The sequence below is a fragment of the Helianthus annuus genome, chromosome 1 (genome assembly GCF_002127325.2).
Source record: "Helianthus annuus cultivar XRQ/B chromosome 1, HanXRQr2.0-SUNRISE, whole genome shotgun sequence".
NCBI classification, from domain to species: domain Eukaryota; kingdom Viridiplantae; phylum Streptophyta; class Magnoliopsida; order Asterales; family Asteraceae; genus Helianthus; species Helianthus annuus.
This window is the reverse complement of record NC_035433.2, coordinates 142,240,531-142,259,805: the sequence shown is the minus strand read 5'-3', so window position 1 is coordinate 142,259,805 and position 19,275 is coordinate 142,240,531. Positions and strand designations below refer to the sequence as shown.

Genomic DNA, 19,275 nt, shown 5'->3' with positions numbered 1-19,275 from the left:
ATAGTTGTTGTGCTGCATTTTGTTTAATGGTTTAACAACATTTTGGACCGATTCAAGCTTTTATGTTGGATCAGAAATTTGCCTAAAAAGTAGCTTATACGCATATTAGTTTAAATCGGTTGGCGACATTCTTTTGGTTTGGGACGAGATGCGTTTGGATTTTAAATGAAAAAAGTTGGGCCGCTACTTATTTATTTAAATTTGCGGTGGGATATATGAGAAGAGTAAGATTATTGTACAAATAGGTTTAAGATACTATACGTGAGAATTAAAGGAGTAAAAACAAATTTTAAATTTTTTTCCAATCTTGTTAAGTACGTATTTTAGTCACAGTATCTAAAAAAAGTCGTATATTTACACTAATAAAGGAATTATGTAATAGTACTCTATTAGAGTAAATACATGAATTTTTTTTAACCTTTATGGTATCGGGCTGGGGCTGGTATCTGGTTTGACCGGCATAACCAGCCGATTTATACCAGTATTTAAAACATGTCGGTTTATACCGGTGTTTAAAACATTGTAAAAAACAGAAGCACATCGCATATAGAGAAGGAAAGTTCTGCTTCCATTCGCGGTTAAAACTTGTTGACTTTTAAGCAGGGGCGTACCCACCTTATGGCCAAGGTGGGCGGACGCACCCCTTGAAAAAAAAAGATTAAGTGCTAAATTTCTGGTAAAATCTCGATCGCACCCTTTGAAATTTCCGTCCGCACCCCTTGGAAAATCTCGACCGCACCCCTTGAATTGTTTTTTTAAATACAACCTAATTAACTTTCACATAACCCAATTAACTTTCACTTAACCCAATTAACTTTCACTTAACCCAATTAACTTTCTCTTAACCTTTAGCTTAATAAACACTTTATAACCCAAGTCCAACCCAATTAATAATATAATCTGAACTAAAATATAATAACCCAACCCACCGCCCTTTCCATTTTTCTCGTCCCGCTCTTTGTTTTGTGATCCCAGGCCCACGACACCAACAACAGCGCACAACAGGTCTTCATCGGGCAGTAACAACGGCTTCGGATTCCGCCAGAGAATAGTAAATTATGGTCCCCAAACTCACGAAAACAACATCTTCAACACTCTTTCTAGGCATGGTTCGATTATTTTGTCGTTTTCTTGTTTTATTTGGTTTTTTAGGAGAAATAAAATTGTTAAAAATGTTTGAAATTTTAGTTCTTTTGTTGTTTTTTGATACTTTAGTTGGCTGATTTTGTTGTTTTAGTTTAAGTTTAGTGTGTTTAAATGGTTAGTTACAAGAAATCAACAATTAAAACTAGGGCTTGATTTTAAAGTTTAAAATTATAAAGTATGGTGATGGTTGTTTAAGTGTTTAGTGTTAAAACTTAGTTGTATATGTTATACAGAAATACTTGCTTATAAAAGTAGCTCTAAATGATGTTTGTATACGTTTTAAAAAATAAAACCCGTAGGGCGACATTTTAAATATGTTTGTAGCGATGTTTGACGTTTTTTGATGATTATATAAATTTTAGTTTAGTATTCTTTTGTTTTACATTACCCGGCCCGACCCGACCCAATACGGCCCGATATGAACCGGAATTTTTTTCATATACCTAAGAACCTAAAATTTTTAAAAATATTCCTCACCCCCACAAAAAAACCTGGGTCCGCCACTGCTAGTTCAAAATTTTCTTTTTTTTATTAGGTTTCCTCTGACGTTTGCATGGTGATGTACATGTAAAACGATCACATAGGCCGCGAGACTATAACTTACCAAGGTTGAGGCAATGAGACTTTAACCAACAAACAAGGTTGTGGTGATGGCGTCCCACCAATTCATCCTTCCCTCAGTCAATGCGCCCCAACACGGTCAAAGAGCCCCTCACGCCCCCGTTAAGGGTTTGGGTAGAGATGAAGATGGTGATCCCTAATTTGGCCAACATTATGGTGTTTGAAGCCCTGTTTGGGCGAGTTGGCAACCCACTCACATTCATAGGTATGTTCCAAGTTAATTCACAATAATGTATACATTAAGCAAGTTCATCAACATTCATACACCGTATTCGCTAGGTACTAAATGGGTGGTTGATCACTAAATCGTATCTATAGCTTCTAGTATAATATAATGAAAAAGCATAAACATCCACAATACAAGCGCTACAAACGACTGCCACGCCATCTCTGGCTCTCGCACGACTAAAGAAATGGAACACCAATACATTCTCGTGCTGCATGCTTACTATAAAAAATATAAATCAATCCTCAGCACAAATCAAACCTCAAAAGCAGCAAACAGAAGTATATATCAATCAAACCAAGCAGAAATGTTACTCATGCTTATTATAAAAATCTCCTACTCGGATTTAAACCACAGGTCTAAAACAAAAAACAAACATAGAAATAGGTCCAGAAAATCAAAATCCAACCAACCTCATTCAGACAAAAATGTCTCAAAAAAAAAACATAGTACTGAAGACTTACGCAGCAACGTTTAGTACTTGTAGTCCTTAACATGGAGGCTTTCAGATGCACCTTCACTCAAACCAGAACCACCTTGATACTTTCCAAGGGTCGCCTCAGAGTTAGCCTTGCACCTCGCAAGAAACGCAGCCTGTGCTTTCTGCACATTCTCTTCTTTCCCGGCCCAAGCCTTGAGGGTGCTTTGTTGTAGGGCCCGCCCAAATGAAAACGACAACGACCACGGCTTCTTACCTTTGTACTGGTTCATGGCGTTGAGGTTAACAGTAGCCTCTTCCTCGCTCTGACCGCCTGACAAGAACACAACGGCTGGAACCGCTGCTGGCATGGTTCGTTGCAAAGCGCGGACAGTGTACTCGGCTACAACTTCCGGTGCAACCTTTTTGGCGTCTGACCCGGGTGTGACCATGTTGGGTTTCAAAAGGGTACCCTCGAGGAGAACATGGTGGTCGTTGAGAGCTTTGTAGCAGGCGGCTAGAACACGCTCGGTTACATCAGCACACTTGTTGATGTCGTGGGGTCCGTCCACGAGAATCTCAGGCTCAACGATTGGGACCAAGCCGTTTTCTTGGCAGATGATGGCGTACCTAGCTAGCCCGTTAGCGTTCTCGTTGATGGCGAGCTGTGATGGCTCGTTCGGGCCGATTTTCAAGACTGCACGCCATTTGGCGAAACGGGCACCGGCTGAATAGTATTGGGCGCATCGTTGGGCTAGACCGTCTAGACCTTGGGTTGTGGTCTCACCATTTGTTCCAGCAAGCTCAACGGTACCCTTGTCAACCTTGATACCAGGGAGAACTCCGGCTTCCTTCATGACATCCACAAACGGCTTACCTGAAAAAAAAAAAACATTTATTAATATTTAAAGAGTAAATTAGTATTGGATCATTTTTTTAATAATATATATGTATAATTCTTTTTAATAATATATAGGGTTATCGGAATTTATCACCCCTAACTATTGGCTATTAGCCGTTGCCACCACCAACTATCACTTTGACGTCCGCCACCCCCAACTTAACACTTAGTTTGTTCTGTCACCACGCCGTTAACTGATCATCAACTTTTGAGCTTCTTACTATACTTTTCGGGGTGTCCAAAGATCCCTAAAACCTTCCTAAGATCCCTATGACACCCCCAAAAGTATAAAAACAGGATCAAAAGTTAATGATTAGTTAACGACATGGTGACAGAACACACTGAGTGTTAAGTTGGGGTGACGGGCGTGAAAGTGATAGTTGAGGGTGGCAACGGCCAATAGCCAATAGTTGGGTGTGATAAAATCCAATAACTCTAATATATATGTATAATTCTTATGTTTAATTTATTAAAAAGGTGTTTCCAGATGATTGGGTAAAAAGACCAATTTACCCTTCACCCAAGGCTTAAAATTTACAGAGTTAAGATTTAAGAACGTAACATGTGAGATTATAAAATATTAAATACAAAAGCCGCCAATTTAAAAAACAAAGGACACCGCCTGAAATTTGGTATAAAGATAACGGACAACACTTGTGATTTACTCATATTTAAACTCCAGCCAAAAATTAAAAACCAATTGACTGATTCGCTACTAGATTGTAAAACAAGAAATAAATAAATGGAAACGGTAAATATTTTGCATTGTATCGAAAATACTGCATAGTTTTGTAAGTAATAGCAAGAATACTTTAGAAAGGCTCAATAATGTACATCGTGTTTGGGAGCTTGAGGTAGCACTTCATGAAAATTTGGGTAAAAACTGGTCAAAAACTAGGGAATGTGGGTCTGTGTAAACAGCCAAATGGATGAAGAAACTAAAATGGTAGTCGTACATAAAACTTGTTTGGTTGATCGTAGGGCAACCGGCAACGCCTCAAGTATGGAAACTCACACGACACACATTTTTAAAACCAACGAATAGATTGATAAAAAGGTAAATAGTAAATTGCATTTTCTTGCGTTTATGCACAATTTTATAGTAAATATACCTGCAGCAGTCTTCTGGTAGAGGGTTTCCTCAAAAAGAATAACTCCACTGAGGTATTGGAGGGCACCGGGAGTGCAGAAAAGAAGCTCACGAAGAGCTCTCCTGTTTGACTCAACGTTCTCAACATTGATGCTGGATAGACGTTTTCCAATAGTGCCAGTTGACTCGTCAGCAGCAAGAATACCCTTTCCGGGTGTACCAATGTAAGCAGCATTGGCGATTAGCTCATCTGATAAGAAAGAAAAGATTCATTAAATGTTTCATACATGAACGTAAATAAATCTGCATTTATTTTAATCAAAATGGTATGACAATGTCACAATTATAACGTTAAGCATAGTTAATTTATGTTGGAGATGAACAAAATCATTACAACAAAGATGTCAACACATCTACTAAATTACACCATCCAAGAACAAACGCTCCTTTTAAACATTGGATGAGGGCAGGTAAAAAAAAGACACATATGGCGATTAAAATTATATTTATAGTAATTATATTAAAACAAAACTCAAAATCACTGAGGCGGCTACAGTGTTTTTCTAATTTTCTTAACTTTTGGAAGTTTCAAATAAACCCCTTACTCTACAAATAATATACACATTTATCCCAATAATTTTATTTTTCCTCTTCTAAATTTCATTCATTTGTTTTTTTTACAAAAAAACCATACACAATATTTGTTTAATGGGAAATTTCATTGAAATGCCAAAACACAATATAATTTATTTTTAAAACGACCGAACCGGTATCACCAAAAAAAATTATTTAAAATTTCTATTACATAAACTTAATGCTTTTCATTTCAAGTGAAACATCAACTACACAATGACTCATAAACCAAACGTTACTAACAAAGATGCAATTAGCTCTATGAATCAATTATCACCAAAGTAAAAATATACGTCAAATCAACTAAAAATTATTAGACTATCCACATCAAGGATGTTTGTAGGTGACATGGAGGGTGTTCATTCCTATGTGGAGGGCATTTGTGAGAAGGATGGATTAGTGGGTGTTGTAGAGGATGACATGGAGGGTGTTCATTCTTCACAATTCTTGGGGAAGAATGGTGAAGAATGGCCTAATGGTGGGTCCTTTCTTTTTTTTTTTATAAGGTTGTTTGTGGGAAGGATATATATGTTATTGTTGTGGGTAAAAAGTGTTTGTGGGAAGAATAAGTGAAAAGCTGATGTGGCATGCTGATTAGGCTGTTTGTAGAAAGGATAGCCTTTTACTGATGCGGATAGTCTTATACATCAGCTACAAAACATATCAAATAACTAAATCATATCAACAAAACTACTAACAATTATTCTACCTAACCATTACGAAAACAGATAAAAAAAATCCAGTAAGAGCAAGTCTAAATAAACTATCTGAATCTAAGTTGAAAAAAATAATATACATCTGCTACAGACAACATCAACAGCTACTATCAAACAACTGAATCGGCAGTTCTTCAACAAAAACAAACAGATCTACAATAAACAATCTCAAAACAAAATTATCCTCTGCATAAAACTAAAAATCATATCAACAAAACTACTAACAACAGTTAATCAACCTAACGATAACAAAAACAGATACAAATCCAGTAAGAAACCGTTCTAAACAGACTATCTGAATCTAAGTTGATAAAATATTAAACATCATCTACAAACAATATCAACAACTATTATCATAAACTAAATCGACGGTTCTTCAACAGCAACATACAGATCTACAATAAACAATATATCCGCTACGTAAACCTAAAATCATATCAACAAAACAACTAACAACAATTATTGAACCTAACGATTACGAAAACGGATAACAATCCAGTACGAAACAAGTTGAAAATACAAATCAGATCTATAATAGCAGAGAGAAAACCTAAAAAGCTATTACAAAGTCAAACTAACAGTAGATCTGAACAAAAATTGACGAAAAAAAGATGCATATATAGAGAATTGAAAGCAGATGATTGAATAGATTGATCAGAGAGATGAAGATGGAGATTATACCAGCATACTTTCCTCTGTAGCAAGACATGGTTTGAGATCTGAAAAGAGAAGCTTGGAGAAGAAGTTAGTTACAGAAAAGAGGAAAGTGGATATGTCATGGAAAAAGAGTGAGGGTTTATTTATAAGATGGAGACATCGGTATCACCGCCTCAAGTCTGGCGTCTCATAGGTCTATGGGCCGTTTTCGTTTGTTTTGACCATTTTGCCCATAGTTTTGTTTTTTCCTTGACTAGACGGTGTGGGTGTGGGAGCTAGTTCACACCGAGCACATCACCCAGGAACGGCGTTGTTGATGGGGCGAGAAGAATTCCACGGGCATGAGGGGCAAAGTGTTAGACGACGTGGTCGCGTGGTATTAGTTGTTTATAACTAGCTGTTGAATGGCTAGTTTGACTAAAAAAGATATTTTAAAAATAACATATATATTCACATCTTTTAACCTAATTTTTTTATAACACACAATCAATCTAATCATTTCTCTCTACTCAAATATATATTCACTCCTAAATAATTACATCAATTTTTAAGAAATAGAAGGCTCTAGTTCGTCATCTTCATCGTCTTCGTCATCGTCCTCGCTTGAGAAGTATATTTTATTCGCGTCAGATGACGAGGGGCCGGTTCTAATAATTTAAGTGTTTCAGAAAGTGGTTTAAACTAAATTCAAAGACGAAGGGTGCTCATCAGAACCCAGAGGAGGAAATATATACTATGCGATCGAATCACTGCACATGATTCATTGGTAAGTGACTAGTAGGGTGCTTGCGCGTTGCGGTGGGGGCGACACTCTGCATTGTGGTACTCGTTTGTTGTGTTTGTCTTATTCGTTTATTATTTTATTGTAGCATTTTTGTGGTGGATATACGTCATAAGTAGGTTATGCGTTAGTCCATTTCATTGTGGTGTGCATGGTTCGTTCGGTTTAGTTATCGTCCTGAACTGAAGTCATCGGCTATTCTATTTTATTAACCAATCGATTTTCGATAATCAGTTCGATTTATTCATTTAAATTGATGGCAAAAATTTACAACATAGTGCTTGTTAATAACCAACTTCAATAAAAGAAACACAAACATATGAAAATAATTCATTTAACTTTCTAGGTAAACACAAAAATATCTCTAACATTCTAAGTGTAAGATGATATTTATCGTGATACCTAAGACTGGACGGTATGGGGGTCGGCTTAGGCCCGGCGAGCCCTGGCGCCGGTCCCCCACACCGCCCCCCTCCCTTCCGTCCCGGGCTCACCTGCAGCCCACAACCGAAGTTGCCGAGCCTCCTTCTCCTTTCTTCTCTCACATATACCTATACATACATACATATATATACACAAAGGGGTTCATCCTCCATCCCCCTAGATCCATCCCCTCCAAGCCACTCCTATGTGACGGTGACGTGACGGCCCGTTCTTGGAGGACTTGCCTCCTCCATACCTTCCAGTCTAACTACACAATCTCTATTATTCCAGCAATTATGATCATCTAAAAATCCCAAGTACCTCGGTTCTATGTGTTGACATCGTATTGACCACACACTCTTTGATCAATGCCAGCTATAAAGTCAACGCTGACTTTTTTCATCAACATTCTAATGTCATGGTGTTAGATAATATATGTTTTATATATGGGTATTGTTAAATATACCCAAAAAGTCAACTACTTTTACTTTTTCTCATAAATTAGCTGCCATTTCAGTCAACTGTCAGGTCAATGGAACAAATTTCTATATACAACTTTTACATTTAAGAGTTTTTTTTTTTCAAAATGGTGTTAGTGGAAAATTTTTTTTTACCAAAATTGTTTTGTATGAAAAACATTTACCAAAATAGTGTTTTAGAGATTTTATGTATTTCTCACTCCTAATCTTGTTAGATAACTTCAATTCCCTTAAATAATATTTGATTTAATCATAAATTATCATATAACTATATTTTTCATGAATCAGAAATTAAACTTTTTTTTTTTACAAAACTTACTTTGAAAAAAAAAATACTTATTTTGAACACTAAATACATTAGTTTTCTTGTGGGTTACGGTTATCCCTACGGTTACAAAATATTTTTCAAAAAAATGTGCCCTTAATATTTAATTTTTTTTTCTGTAGTAGTTAAACCATAAAATATTGATCGTTGTTTATGTTTATGAATATACATATATGATTCTATATGAATGAATAACTAGATAATAAATTACATTTAGCAAAACATTAAGGTTCGTTCTTGTCGTTTGAAAAGTTGTAATTGATTTGAGTAAATTACCATATTTTGAAAATTCGTTAGCAAAATATTTAGTTTTTTTTTAAATATTATATTTGTTAACCCATATATTCCACCACCACCGTTCAAAAAAAAAGATATTCCACCATCCGCCGAACACCTGTTTAATGTTTTAATGTTTGCACGTTTACTGTTTTATTAGAGACTCGTTATTTATTTATAATTAACTTTTTCACTTTCGTATTTATAATAAAGTATCTTGATTATGTATTTATTAATATTGATATTAATACTAATAATAGTATAACAAAATATAAAAAAGTAATAAAAGTATTATAAAATAAAATAAGATAAAAAACATAATCATTACTTTTGACTTTCTAATAAAATATAATTATTACTTTTTACTTTATAATAAAATAATATAATAAAATAGTTAATTATTACAAAATCATTACTAAAATTGACTTTTAGGTATAATAATCTTTGTGATGGGTATATTTATCACACCCCTTATATATTTTATCTTTGTATGTATTAATGTATTTCCTTATGTAGGTTTTGTGTAAATATCTTGTCAATATAAACTCACTATATTATGATTTTTAATCAATAAGAAAAACCCTTTGATATTTTACACACATGGAGTAGCTTATTATCCCAACTTAGTATCCCTCTTTTCAAGGTCTAAAGATTATAATAAAAGAGTTTAATTTCTGTTTAGTGAGCCTTTTCTTAAACCTTTTCACTCAATGTTGTACCCATCATCTCCAAATTTAGACTTGGCTTCTAAATGCTTGTGTTGCATGATCCAAGCATCTTTACCACCCCCTTTCCTATTTTTAGCACCGTTTTGAGGACTCCAAAAACCATTGTGTTAATACATAATAATACTATGGCCTCCTGTCATTTTCAAGTTCTATATGCATCTTGTAAATGTTTTGTTATATTTAAAGTAACTTCCAACTTTTCAAAATAAATGGATGCAAAGGAGTGTTCAAGTAAGCATTTGGTCTAGGTTGGTTAAGTTAATGATGAAATAGGTAGTTTGGTTCGAGCCAGTTCCGATTCTAACTGCTCGCTTGACCTGCGAAACTTGTGAGAACCAATTTTTTTGGAAATTCTTTTTTTTTTTTTTGTGGTAACAACATAGATAATTAGAATAATAAATTAAAATAATTTAACAGAATATATACACCACCTCCTCTAATTTACTTTTGAGTTAACCGCCATTTTCGTCCCTGTGATTTGGTGGAAAATGCCACTTTAGTCAAAAAAAAAAATTTATGCCAGTTCCGTCCTCAACATTTTTGAAACATGTCATTTCAGTCCAAAAATGTTGAGGACGAAACTAGCGTATTTTTTTTGGACTGAAGTGGCATTTTTCACCAAACCACAGGGACGAAAATGACAGTTAACTCTTTATTTTTAAATTCCATTTCTATATCAAACTCATTCTTGAAATCTTGGTTGATTTTTAAAATCAAAATCATCGCCCTTGTTAACTGGAAATGGAAATGCATTGTTACTTTTGGTTTCGTTATGGAATAATTCACCTTTGCAACTTCTAGTATGCCTTTACATGTGTGTCTTCAGTCTTCACTAGTAACATGTTGCAATAGTCAAAATTGTAAGCTTCCAACGTGCTAGAAGCTAGCTCCATAGCAAGATTATTACCTGAACGAAATTTATTAACAATGTATTCTTTTATGGAAACGATTGTTTGGTTTTATATAAACATGAATGATGGACAAAGAAATTTTGTACAACATGACCTCTGCTATTTTCTTTAACAATTTGCCATTGTTCTCCAAGGATTCTAGATAAGTCAACAACCATGGCATAAAGCTTCTCGTCGCTGTTGATTTTGGTGGTTGTACTTTATCGGCCTCAAGAATATTCAAATACAATTTATTTATATACTCTTAAATAGAAAGCGCGGTGACCAACCAAATAGACAAAACTGCCCCTAAGAAATGTTGTCTTTTTTGTTGTGCCATTGTCTTCCACACATCTGCCAAAGTCTGCATCTTCACTCAACCTTCCCGATCGCCATGACCGAACCTTCATCTTCCAATCATTCTCCGTCATCGTCGCCATGATCAGTAACGGCGCCACCTCTACCACCACCACCGCCGACGCCGCCGCTTCTTCTTCCTCCAACACCGCCGCTCAATCACTCGGTCTCAAAAACTTCTTCAAAACTCCTGGCCGGTACAAGCTTCTGCACGATAAAACGCATCCTTCGTCTCTTCTTCCGTACGCACTCGCTAAATCTATTACTCAGGTAATCAGTTAATCATATTGTATGTGTAGGTGTTTGAGTTTGTGTATGTATGATTAGGTTAATTGAGTTAGTTAAGTGATATTCGTATATGTAGATAGATTCGAAATTGTAGTTACAACTGTAACAGAAACCCTAGCTTACCTCTACTTTTCCTGATGCAAAATTGACATGAGTATTGTTGCAAATTGCAACACAATCTGAGTGATGATTTTTTTGGTGGGTGTGTATGTAGTTAATTTCTATAATATTAAAGAGAAAGGTCGGTGGTTTTGCCACCTAACCTTTCTCTCTTAATAATTCCCTCCAAAATCTCAGACATCTAGGGTTAGGGTTTCGTCTCCATCGCCCAAATCCCTTCAAACTCTCTATCCAATCGTGGATAGATACAGAGGAGGAGATCGATACAACAACCCTAATGATTCTCAACCATACAGACACCCTCGCGGTCCACCGCGATCTTCAAACGATTCTCCGATCAATCGCCACCGTAGCGGTTTCTCCGGCAATCGCCGCAAGTTGCATAAGAAGTCAAGAAATCATCCAATTTCACGAACCCTAGGACCAATACCACAAATAGGTTTCACCATTTTACCTCTTGAATCTCATATCGTGTAGAGGGGTTTAAAGTTGCAGGTAACCAGGAGTTTTAATTTGCTGTTCAAGTAAGTTTTGCTTTGCGCATTCCTTTTAATTCGTAGGGTTCGTAGGGTAGAGTTTCTTCTTTCTTTATTGTCTTTTGGTTTTTTTTTGGCTTCTTCCTTGCAGATTGACCGGTGTGTTTTCAGTTGTTGGATTTCATATGTATTGCCATAATGAACCTTAAGCATGAATGGTTCCTTTTTTTTATTTGAATTTATGTTGGTGTCAATTGTATATCTATACAAGTTATGATAGTTAAAGGCATTGTTTGTTAATTTGTTACAGTTTGGTTCAAGATGTTATTTGAATGCATGATGGTCTCATTTGTATAGTTACTCGATTGTACAAGTGATCACTTTCCCAAAACTGTATATATTTGCTTTTTATCTTATTCCCAGAAATAATAAGACATCAATTCTCAGTTTGTTTACGTACTATCAGTTTTCCTTTTGTGAATTTTTTAGGAGAATTTAAACATCTATTTGCTGGTGCTCTTTTTTAAACAAAAGTCTGGAGGTAGCTAAGGGTTGAAATTGCGACCTTGAGAGCGTAGTTGAAAAAAGTTGGTTTAATGAGATCGGTAGACTTTTTAAAGCAAAATGCTTTTGATAGTCTACAAACTGATGTCATTAAAAGCTTGATGTTGACCAAAATGGCATTTCTCTTGATTACCAGTATGATAAAAAAATATCGTTCTAGCAACCACACAACCAGGAGGTTGCAATGCATTTTTTTAAGTGATCTCTGTGAAGAAGTTATGGCAGACTTCCGTTTTTTATTTATGGGCATTTTTTTTACATTTGACATGGTAAAACACTAACATGTTGTGGTTGTCTAGTCCTCCAACAGTACTACGCTCAATGGTCCACAACTCCACGCATCCTCTCCTTTTCTTTAAGAATGTGACGTGCTTCACCGCAGCAACACAGCCGTGGCCACACCACTACACCACCTCCTGTTAAACCATTGGCCCATTGCTCACACGACGGTGCTTCTTAAAGACCATAAATAAGGATGGTGCGGCGACTGTGGCCTTCGATTCCGACGAAGACGAAACAAGCGATGAGAGGTGACTACGACGGTAGTGGTAAGGGAGAGAGAGAGAATGGTTGTTGATTATTATTGTTCAAAATGTTATCTTTATTAATGTTAATAAAGTCAAGAATGGTTAATTGTATTTGTTTTAGCTTTTGTGACGTGTGTTGTATTGAGATAGTGTTGTGTTGTTGTTTGTAGAGCGATTCGGTGGAGGCGGTTTCGAGAAAAGGAATTTTGATGGAGATGGTTATGATAAAAGACATGGTGATGGTGGTAATTTTAGCAGAAAGCAATCTGATGGCGGCAATGTGGCCAAGCTTTTTGTTGGGTCTGTTCCGAAGACTGCCACCCAAGACGATGTAAGTTAGTTTTGGGCATCTGAAATTTTGCAAATGACACATGGTTTTCTTATATATATATATATATATATATATATATATATATATATATATATATATTAAATAGAAATGTCGGTGACATTTACATGTATGGTCCCTTTGCATTTTTCTTCTTTGCTCCTCAAGTTTTAGTTTTTGTATGTTAGGTCCCTGTGCATTATTAACATACTTCTTTTTTACTTTTTATCTACTTTCTTATACTCAGTGTTCTCCCAAATGAAGACGAAGAAGAAAATGTCGTAATGCTTCGCGTAACATATTAAGCTGGTGTACATTGAATCGGACCTAAGGTAATCGGCCATCCTGTGTTTGTGTTCTCCGTTTTGTGCTTCTCCGGGTTCGTGTCAGTGCCTATTTGGTTGTTTGCATGTTCCAAATTTAACTTCCGAAGTTTGGCGTATTGCATCCCGCACGTAAACAACGGAAGGTAATTTTCGTTTGTTTTCTTTTTGTTTCTTACATTCTGGCCAAAGAACCCCAAATAATTGAAAACCACTGCTCCAAATTTGTGTGCATATGCGAACAATGGTCATGGTAATCGGAAATCGGAACGGTGGTTCTTGATTCTTCAATTTGAGATTTGGAATTAAGATGAATCAAGTTAGTTCGTAAATTATATTTGAAAGCAAGTCGGGTCAAATATAATATGTTTTGATTCGATGGCGATGTAATTTTTTTAAGTAAAGTGTCGGGTCAAATATACAATATAAATACGAGTTACTTTAACTTTCGACGCCGCCGCAACGCGCGGCTAGTCAAAATCCTAGTTTCTAAATACAATTAAAAGAAAATTCCAATTAGTATATCAGTAAATTAACATTCATGTTATAAGGAAAAAACTTAGTTGAAGAGTAGCACGTTGAAGTTGAATCGTTTCATACTCGGGATTAGGTGGCCGACATTCTCACCAAAAGCGTTACGATTAGAACAATTCAGTGATCTACGTGCAAGATTAGGCATCAAGATTATATGAACTTGTTGGATTTATATGTACGGGTTCGATAAGTCAACCCCGCTGACCGAGCTATGACCCGTAAGAGTTACACCTTGGGCAACGAACATTAAATCCACTTAACTCGATTAACTGGTAATCACGAACAATTAACGGAATGAAATATATAATTATCTAGAATAATTATATATCCACGAGAAACGGAATTTATTATTTATACGGGTTATAAATAATATAATGTTTAATTATTTATTTAATTAAACTTTGTTTTTCGAGCTTCGTATCACGTCTGGGCTTGAACTTATTATATTGGGGCTTTAGGGCCTAATAGATAATTAGGGATCTTAACCTAAATATATTACTATATATTTATGTCAAGAATCTCTTTTGGCTAGCCTACTGCCGTAAGAGATCACAAAAGGCAAAGGAATTTTTTTGTGAGACAACTACAAAATACAACAGCCAATGTTATTTTCTTTTGGCGATTGAACTCCAAAAGAAAAGAAGCTTTTGTTTTGTGGTTCAGTGAAGTGCCGCCACCATTGTGTTTCGGTGCCGCCACGAGACGCCTCGCTCTTTGTTCGTGTTTGTGTCTAGCACCCGTTCGTTGTACCTCGATGCCTCACACGGTTAATCTTTAACCACTAAGGTATATTTAATCTCATCAGTAGATTAATTGTTTTATGTATCGTATTTGCATGTTTGTAACCATGTTCCTGTTCGGTTCACTTTTGGTGTTGACTATTTATATTTATTCCGCTGCGTTGTTTTTATTAATTATATATTTAATTAATAAAATATGTCAAACCCGTTTTGATAAAAAGTAAAATTGACACCACTGAATCCCAACAGAACTAAGGGAAGATATCAAAAGTAATTCATATGGACATGTCCTTGTTATTATTAGCCATTGTTATTCTTTGATTTGAAGGTAGTTGGATCATCCAAATATTAAGTTAAGCACACTTATCTACTACAATTTGTTTTAGTTTATTCCTTTTTTTTTGTTCGCATTGCTTTGTAATTGACTATTTAAAGCCTTTCAGTCTAATGAATAAGGTAACTTTTCCTAATCATTATTCTCTCTATTTGTGATTTCTATTATGCGAGTGGTCTGATTCAACAACGTTTTATATTACTCGTCACCTATTTTACCGCTTTAGAGTGAAACAGGGAATCTACAATTGTACATGCATTCTAAATATATGAATATAATAAAATAACCACCGGTAGTTAGAACCATTCTTTTTCGTATTGATGCATTCTAAATTGTATATGATTGTAATTCCAAGGTTCAAATTAGCTCATGCCATTTTGAATTAAATATCGAAAAATCAATCATCACATCTCATTAACTATTGTTCATTGTAAAACATATACTTGAAAATGCACAAAATAATGCTCTCCTATGATGTTATCCTAACATAACTTTGTTTCCCAAATATTCCACGACCATACGTTGAAACCATGAGATCAACAAGCAATGGTAACTGTAATGTCACAAATGAAGCAATTGGTAGACATGTTAACGCAACAACTGGGATCAAGATCCATGACTTTTCTTGCACAAACATAATATATAATGTTGCACTAAAGGCAATCATCATGGATGTTAATGACATGAATAACATCACAAGGCCGAGTATTAGTCTGTTAGGTAACTTGTAAAGAAAATCCTCTTCTGCATAACGTGCTGTGAGAATAGATAGAAACAACAACAAGGAGGTTGTGGATGTGAACAATGAGATTGCATCAGAGACAGCGAATACGATGAAGCTTGGCCTGGTTTGAAAAGTTGGTTTTCCAGTATCCCCTTTGACTCCGCCAGGTACAGTAATGGCTGCAGCAAAAACTATTGTGATAATAAGTGTAGCTGTGATTGTGTAAGATTCGGATGTCTTTTTCATCCAGTCTTCGCCTTTTTGTCTCAAATCATTGTGTTCCTGTCTGAATACCATAATTGGTGTTTCTTGTTTATTGTTCAGAGCTTCCTTGTCCTTCGGTTTCACAAATTTGCCAACTTCCTGTAGGTCAATAGATGTTATAGCAAACGAGTTGAAACACATTTACATATGTTTTATAAAATAACATTTATACCTCAAACCACTGTAACTCTCTTTGCAATTGTAATGCTGCACCACTAACCATGTTGAGTTTGTGTTTAGGAGCCAATATTCCAGCCAAGTGCAAAAGGTTATTGTTATTTTCGTCTTCACTTATAGTATGTAAATACTTATCCTGAGTCACTTTGTACGCTAAAAAGTTGAAAACTTTTTCACATCGGTTAATTATTGAAAGTTCAGAAAGTAAATAACCATTTCCCCTGGTCCAAATTGATTCTGGAAAACTTTGTGTAATCTGCTCAATCACCTCTATAGTGTTATTATTCACCGCCACAATAAATGCATCGTGGTAATAATAAGAATGATTGGATTTTAATTTACTGACTTCCTCACATATAAACTTGAGTATCATGAGAGCTATATTGTGTTTCACTTTGTCTTCCTTTAGGCGCTTAATATGTGGCACTGCAGTTAACAAATAATTAATATAAACAATCCATTTATTAGTTGATTTATTTAAAAAAAAAATATTAGCAGACAGAAACTTTGTTTACCGCGTAGCAATGCAGCCTTCCAAATTTTAACATAAATCATGTGAACGACTACACAAAAAACTAAATTCAGTTCTACAAAAAAAAAAAGGAAATGTATTTAGAAAGAAAAAATCAGTTTCCGTTCAATGAATTAATCTTTATAGTGAATCATACTTGTGGTTCATTTAATTAGACTTTATGAATAACTAACCTGGGTAGACGTAGCTCTTGGTGCAATCTTTGAGAAGATTGGTCGCATATGTCACTTGGTTCTCTAAATCTTCATTCTCATGTGTATGGTCCACATTGTAATTATCCGTTGGCACATCTTCAGAAAGAAAATAAATACAAATTAGTCATTAGTTTTGGATTCATTCAATAAACTTAGCACAAGTGAAGAAACTGACGAGAATAAACAAATCTTTGATAGAAGTTGTAACGTGTGCCACTTGGAAATGCATCCCACATTTTTGCAATACACCATAATGGAGGCTTTCGAGTATGAACTGTGGTAGCTAGGTTAGGGTAGTCCTTGAGTAAATTATATGCAATATCTGCAATTAGGATTTACAATACACAATTAATTTGACAAAATGGCAACTTTTCTAGAAACATATCCACTTTAGCAAAATATTTGAGAGCTCACCTAAAAACCCTGCCAAGATTGTATTATTGAGAAGATAAACACCCTTTTCGCCCTCAAAGGGATCGTGATTTCCATCCTTTTTGCTGAGCCCAATATGTTGTTTGCAAACTTGAAACAAATAAAGAAAAGTTGTTTTGTGCGAATTATATATAGCGTTTTGGATTGGCAAGTTGTTCCGGTTGTCGACACGGAATAACAAATCTGGGTTTTTCTCGACCAGCGTCTTTGCCGCTAAGTAGTTGTCAAGTGTTGCAGCATAGTGCAAAGCGTTTCGCTGTGTATTATCGACCATAGTTGGAAGTGACTCTGGGTTTATCTGCTCCAGGAGTTTCTCAAGTATCCAAATATTTTTAGGATCACCAATTGCAACATGAAGTGCTGTGAATCCGTAATCGTTGATTTTACCAATCAATGCGTCTTCGTCATTGTTGAAAAATTCTTGAGCTTTCTCCCAATCCCCCATTTGAATAGCTCTACATAGTGGGACGTACTCTCCAAAATCTATTGCCACACGAAAAGCTTAATTACAACTGTCATGGAAAAGTACTAACAAAGATATATAGAGATACGATCAAAAGGCATACCTTCTTTCATGGTGTTGACAGCAACGGGTGGCGGAGCAGGGGGAGTAGTGTAATTTGTCTTTAGCTCATTCCAAACTTCATAAGCTGTTTGAAGACCGACAACAGTTTCCATCACATCTTCGCTTAAAGAACCATAAATCCATCCTTTCACTAGCGTGTCCGACCTTTTCCATTCCCTATACATGTTCTCCTCAGGTTTCTCTAACGTGCCATCGATAAAACCGAGCATATCGTAGCAGTCCAGAAGGCATATAATCTGCTCCCGCCATCGTACGTAATTGGGCTTACCGGACAACTTTATAGACAGAAAGCTGGCGGCATTCACTTGAGAAGGGAATGGATATTGTTGTGACACTGAGGATTGTACGAATATGAGATCAATATGTATGTTTTGATTAAAAAAAAAATACACGAAGGATGAACAAATTCATATTAGGGCCATACCTTTTTCTCCGGTAGCAGCTATAATATTGGAATCCATATTGGAAGGTAGCTGTACGTAGACTTGGTGAAGGTGAGCAGCTATTTGAGGCCACGCATGATGGTACTTATGGTAACTTTATCCACCAGTGGACCAAAAAATAAAAGAAAAAACCGTGGTGGTATTATGATAAAGTTATCCACCAATGTGTGAACCAAATAATATAAAGAAGAGTATATTACAAAAATCGTCCTTTATATTTACATTAACATCAGATTGCAAATTAGATTTTTTATTTTTAAAAAATTATAAAAAACATACTCAGTGTATGCAAACTTGTGCACGGTATTTCTTTTGGATAAAAGTGCTATAGAAAATATAATAACTCAACGAATAACTAATGGTATACCCTCGATTTGATTATTGAAACTATTTAAATTTCTATGCCTCTAAACAATAAAACTAAGGGGCTGTTTGGTAGCCTCTTAATGACCATTCAGATGCTACCTTTTAATGGTTTAAAACCTCTGAATGAATAAGAGGTAACCTCAAGTCTGAATGGTTAAGAGGTAACCTCTGAATGGTAAATCATCACATGTCACATTCTTCTACCTTCTCATTGGTAAAATTCTTAATGGTTCCATTAAGAGGTAGCCTCTTAATGACCATTTACAGACTACCAAACAGCCCCTAACATTATTATATATATAATTGGTTGACTATTTAGCTATAATAACTTTGACTTTTTTGAATCTCACTTTCTCAAATTTTAATATTGGCACTTACACAGTTACACCCCCTTTCAACTTTTTAAAAACTTTGCCATTTGACCCCCATCGAGTTTAACATGTTTTTTATGTGCCTATCGATGTAAATTCAAATTGATTTACGTATTAACATGATATTTTTTTCGTTTCATGAGCCATGTCATATAACACGTTTTGGTACTTATTTTTTTAGACATTTTGAGTTAGTCTATGTTTTGACATTTATGTATGTGTTGATATAAATTCAAATTTGTTTACATTTCAACATAATAACATTTTGACAACCTTGAGTTTTAC

At 35.4% G+C, this 19,275-nt stretch overlaps 3 protein-coding genes across 6 annotated transcripts; 1 reads left to right on the top strand and 2 right to left on the bottom strand.

The window, feature by feature from the left end:
* Positions 1-2,260: 2,260 nt before the first annotated feature.
* Positions 2,261-6,589, bottom strand: LOC110882734 (fructose-bisphosphate aldolase 6, cytosolic). The gene is made up of 3 exons (XM_022130684.2): positions 6,433-6,589; positions 4,425-4,652; positions 2,261-3,288 (listed from the first exon to the last, which is right to left on the bottom strand). The coding sequence occupies exons 1-3, from the start codon at positions 6,458-6,460 to the stop codon at positions 2,468-2,470; spliced, it is 1,077 nt and encodes a 358-aa protein (XP_021986376.1). The 5' UTR covers positions 6,461-6,589; the 3' UTR covers positions 2,261-2,467.
* Positions 6,590-10,595: 4,006 nt separating this feature from the next.
* On the top strand, positions 10,596-13,608 carry LOC110882708 (flowering time control protein FCA). 3 transcript variants are annotated; one of them, XM_022130666.2, is made up of 4 exons: positions 10,596-10,937; positions 12,415-12,663; positions 12,813-12,973; positions 13,218-13,608. In XM_022130666.2, the coding sequence occupies exons 2-4, from the start codon at positions 12,591-12,593 to the stop codon at positions 13,230-13,232; spliced, it is 249 nt and encodes an 82-aa protein (XP_021986358.1). In that variant the 5' UTR covers positions 10,596-10,937; positions 12,415-12,590; the 3' UTR covers positions 13,233-13,608. The 3 variants fall into 3 exon arrangements, with proteins under 3 accessions (XP_021986358.1, XP_021986354.1, XP_021986361.1); XM_022130669.2 differs by lacking the exon at positions 10,596-10,937 and adding an exon at positions 11,200-11,599; XM_022130662.2 differs by lacking the exon at positions 12,415-12,663.
* Positions 13,609-14,409: 801 nt separating this feature from the next.
* Positions 14,410-18,369, bottom strand: LOC110882695 (protein ACCELERATED CELL DEATH 6). 2 transcript variants are annotated; one of them, XM_022130654.2, is made up of 8 exons: positions 18,235-18,369; positions 17,791-18,144; positions 17,207-17,707; positions 16,968-17,114; positions 16,772-16,888; positions 16,582-16,653; positions 16,062-16,492; positions 14,410-15,988 (listed from the first exon to the last, which is right to left on the bottom strand). In XM_022130654.2, exons 1-8 carry the CDS (start codon positions 18,269-18,271, stop codon positions 15,371-15,373), a joined length of 2,277 nt encoding a protein of 758 aa, XP_021986346.1. In that variant the 5' UTR covers positions 18,272-18,369; the 3' UTR covers positions 14,410-15,370. The 2 variants fall into 2 exon arrangements, with proteins under 2 accessions (XP_021986346.1, XP_021986349.1); XM_022130657.2 differs by having other exon boundaries at positions 15,289-15,988; positions 16,582-16,629.
* Positions 18,370-19,275: the final 906 nt, after the last annotated feature.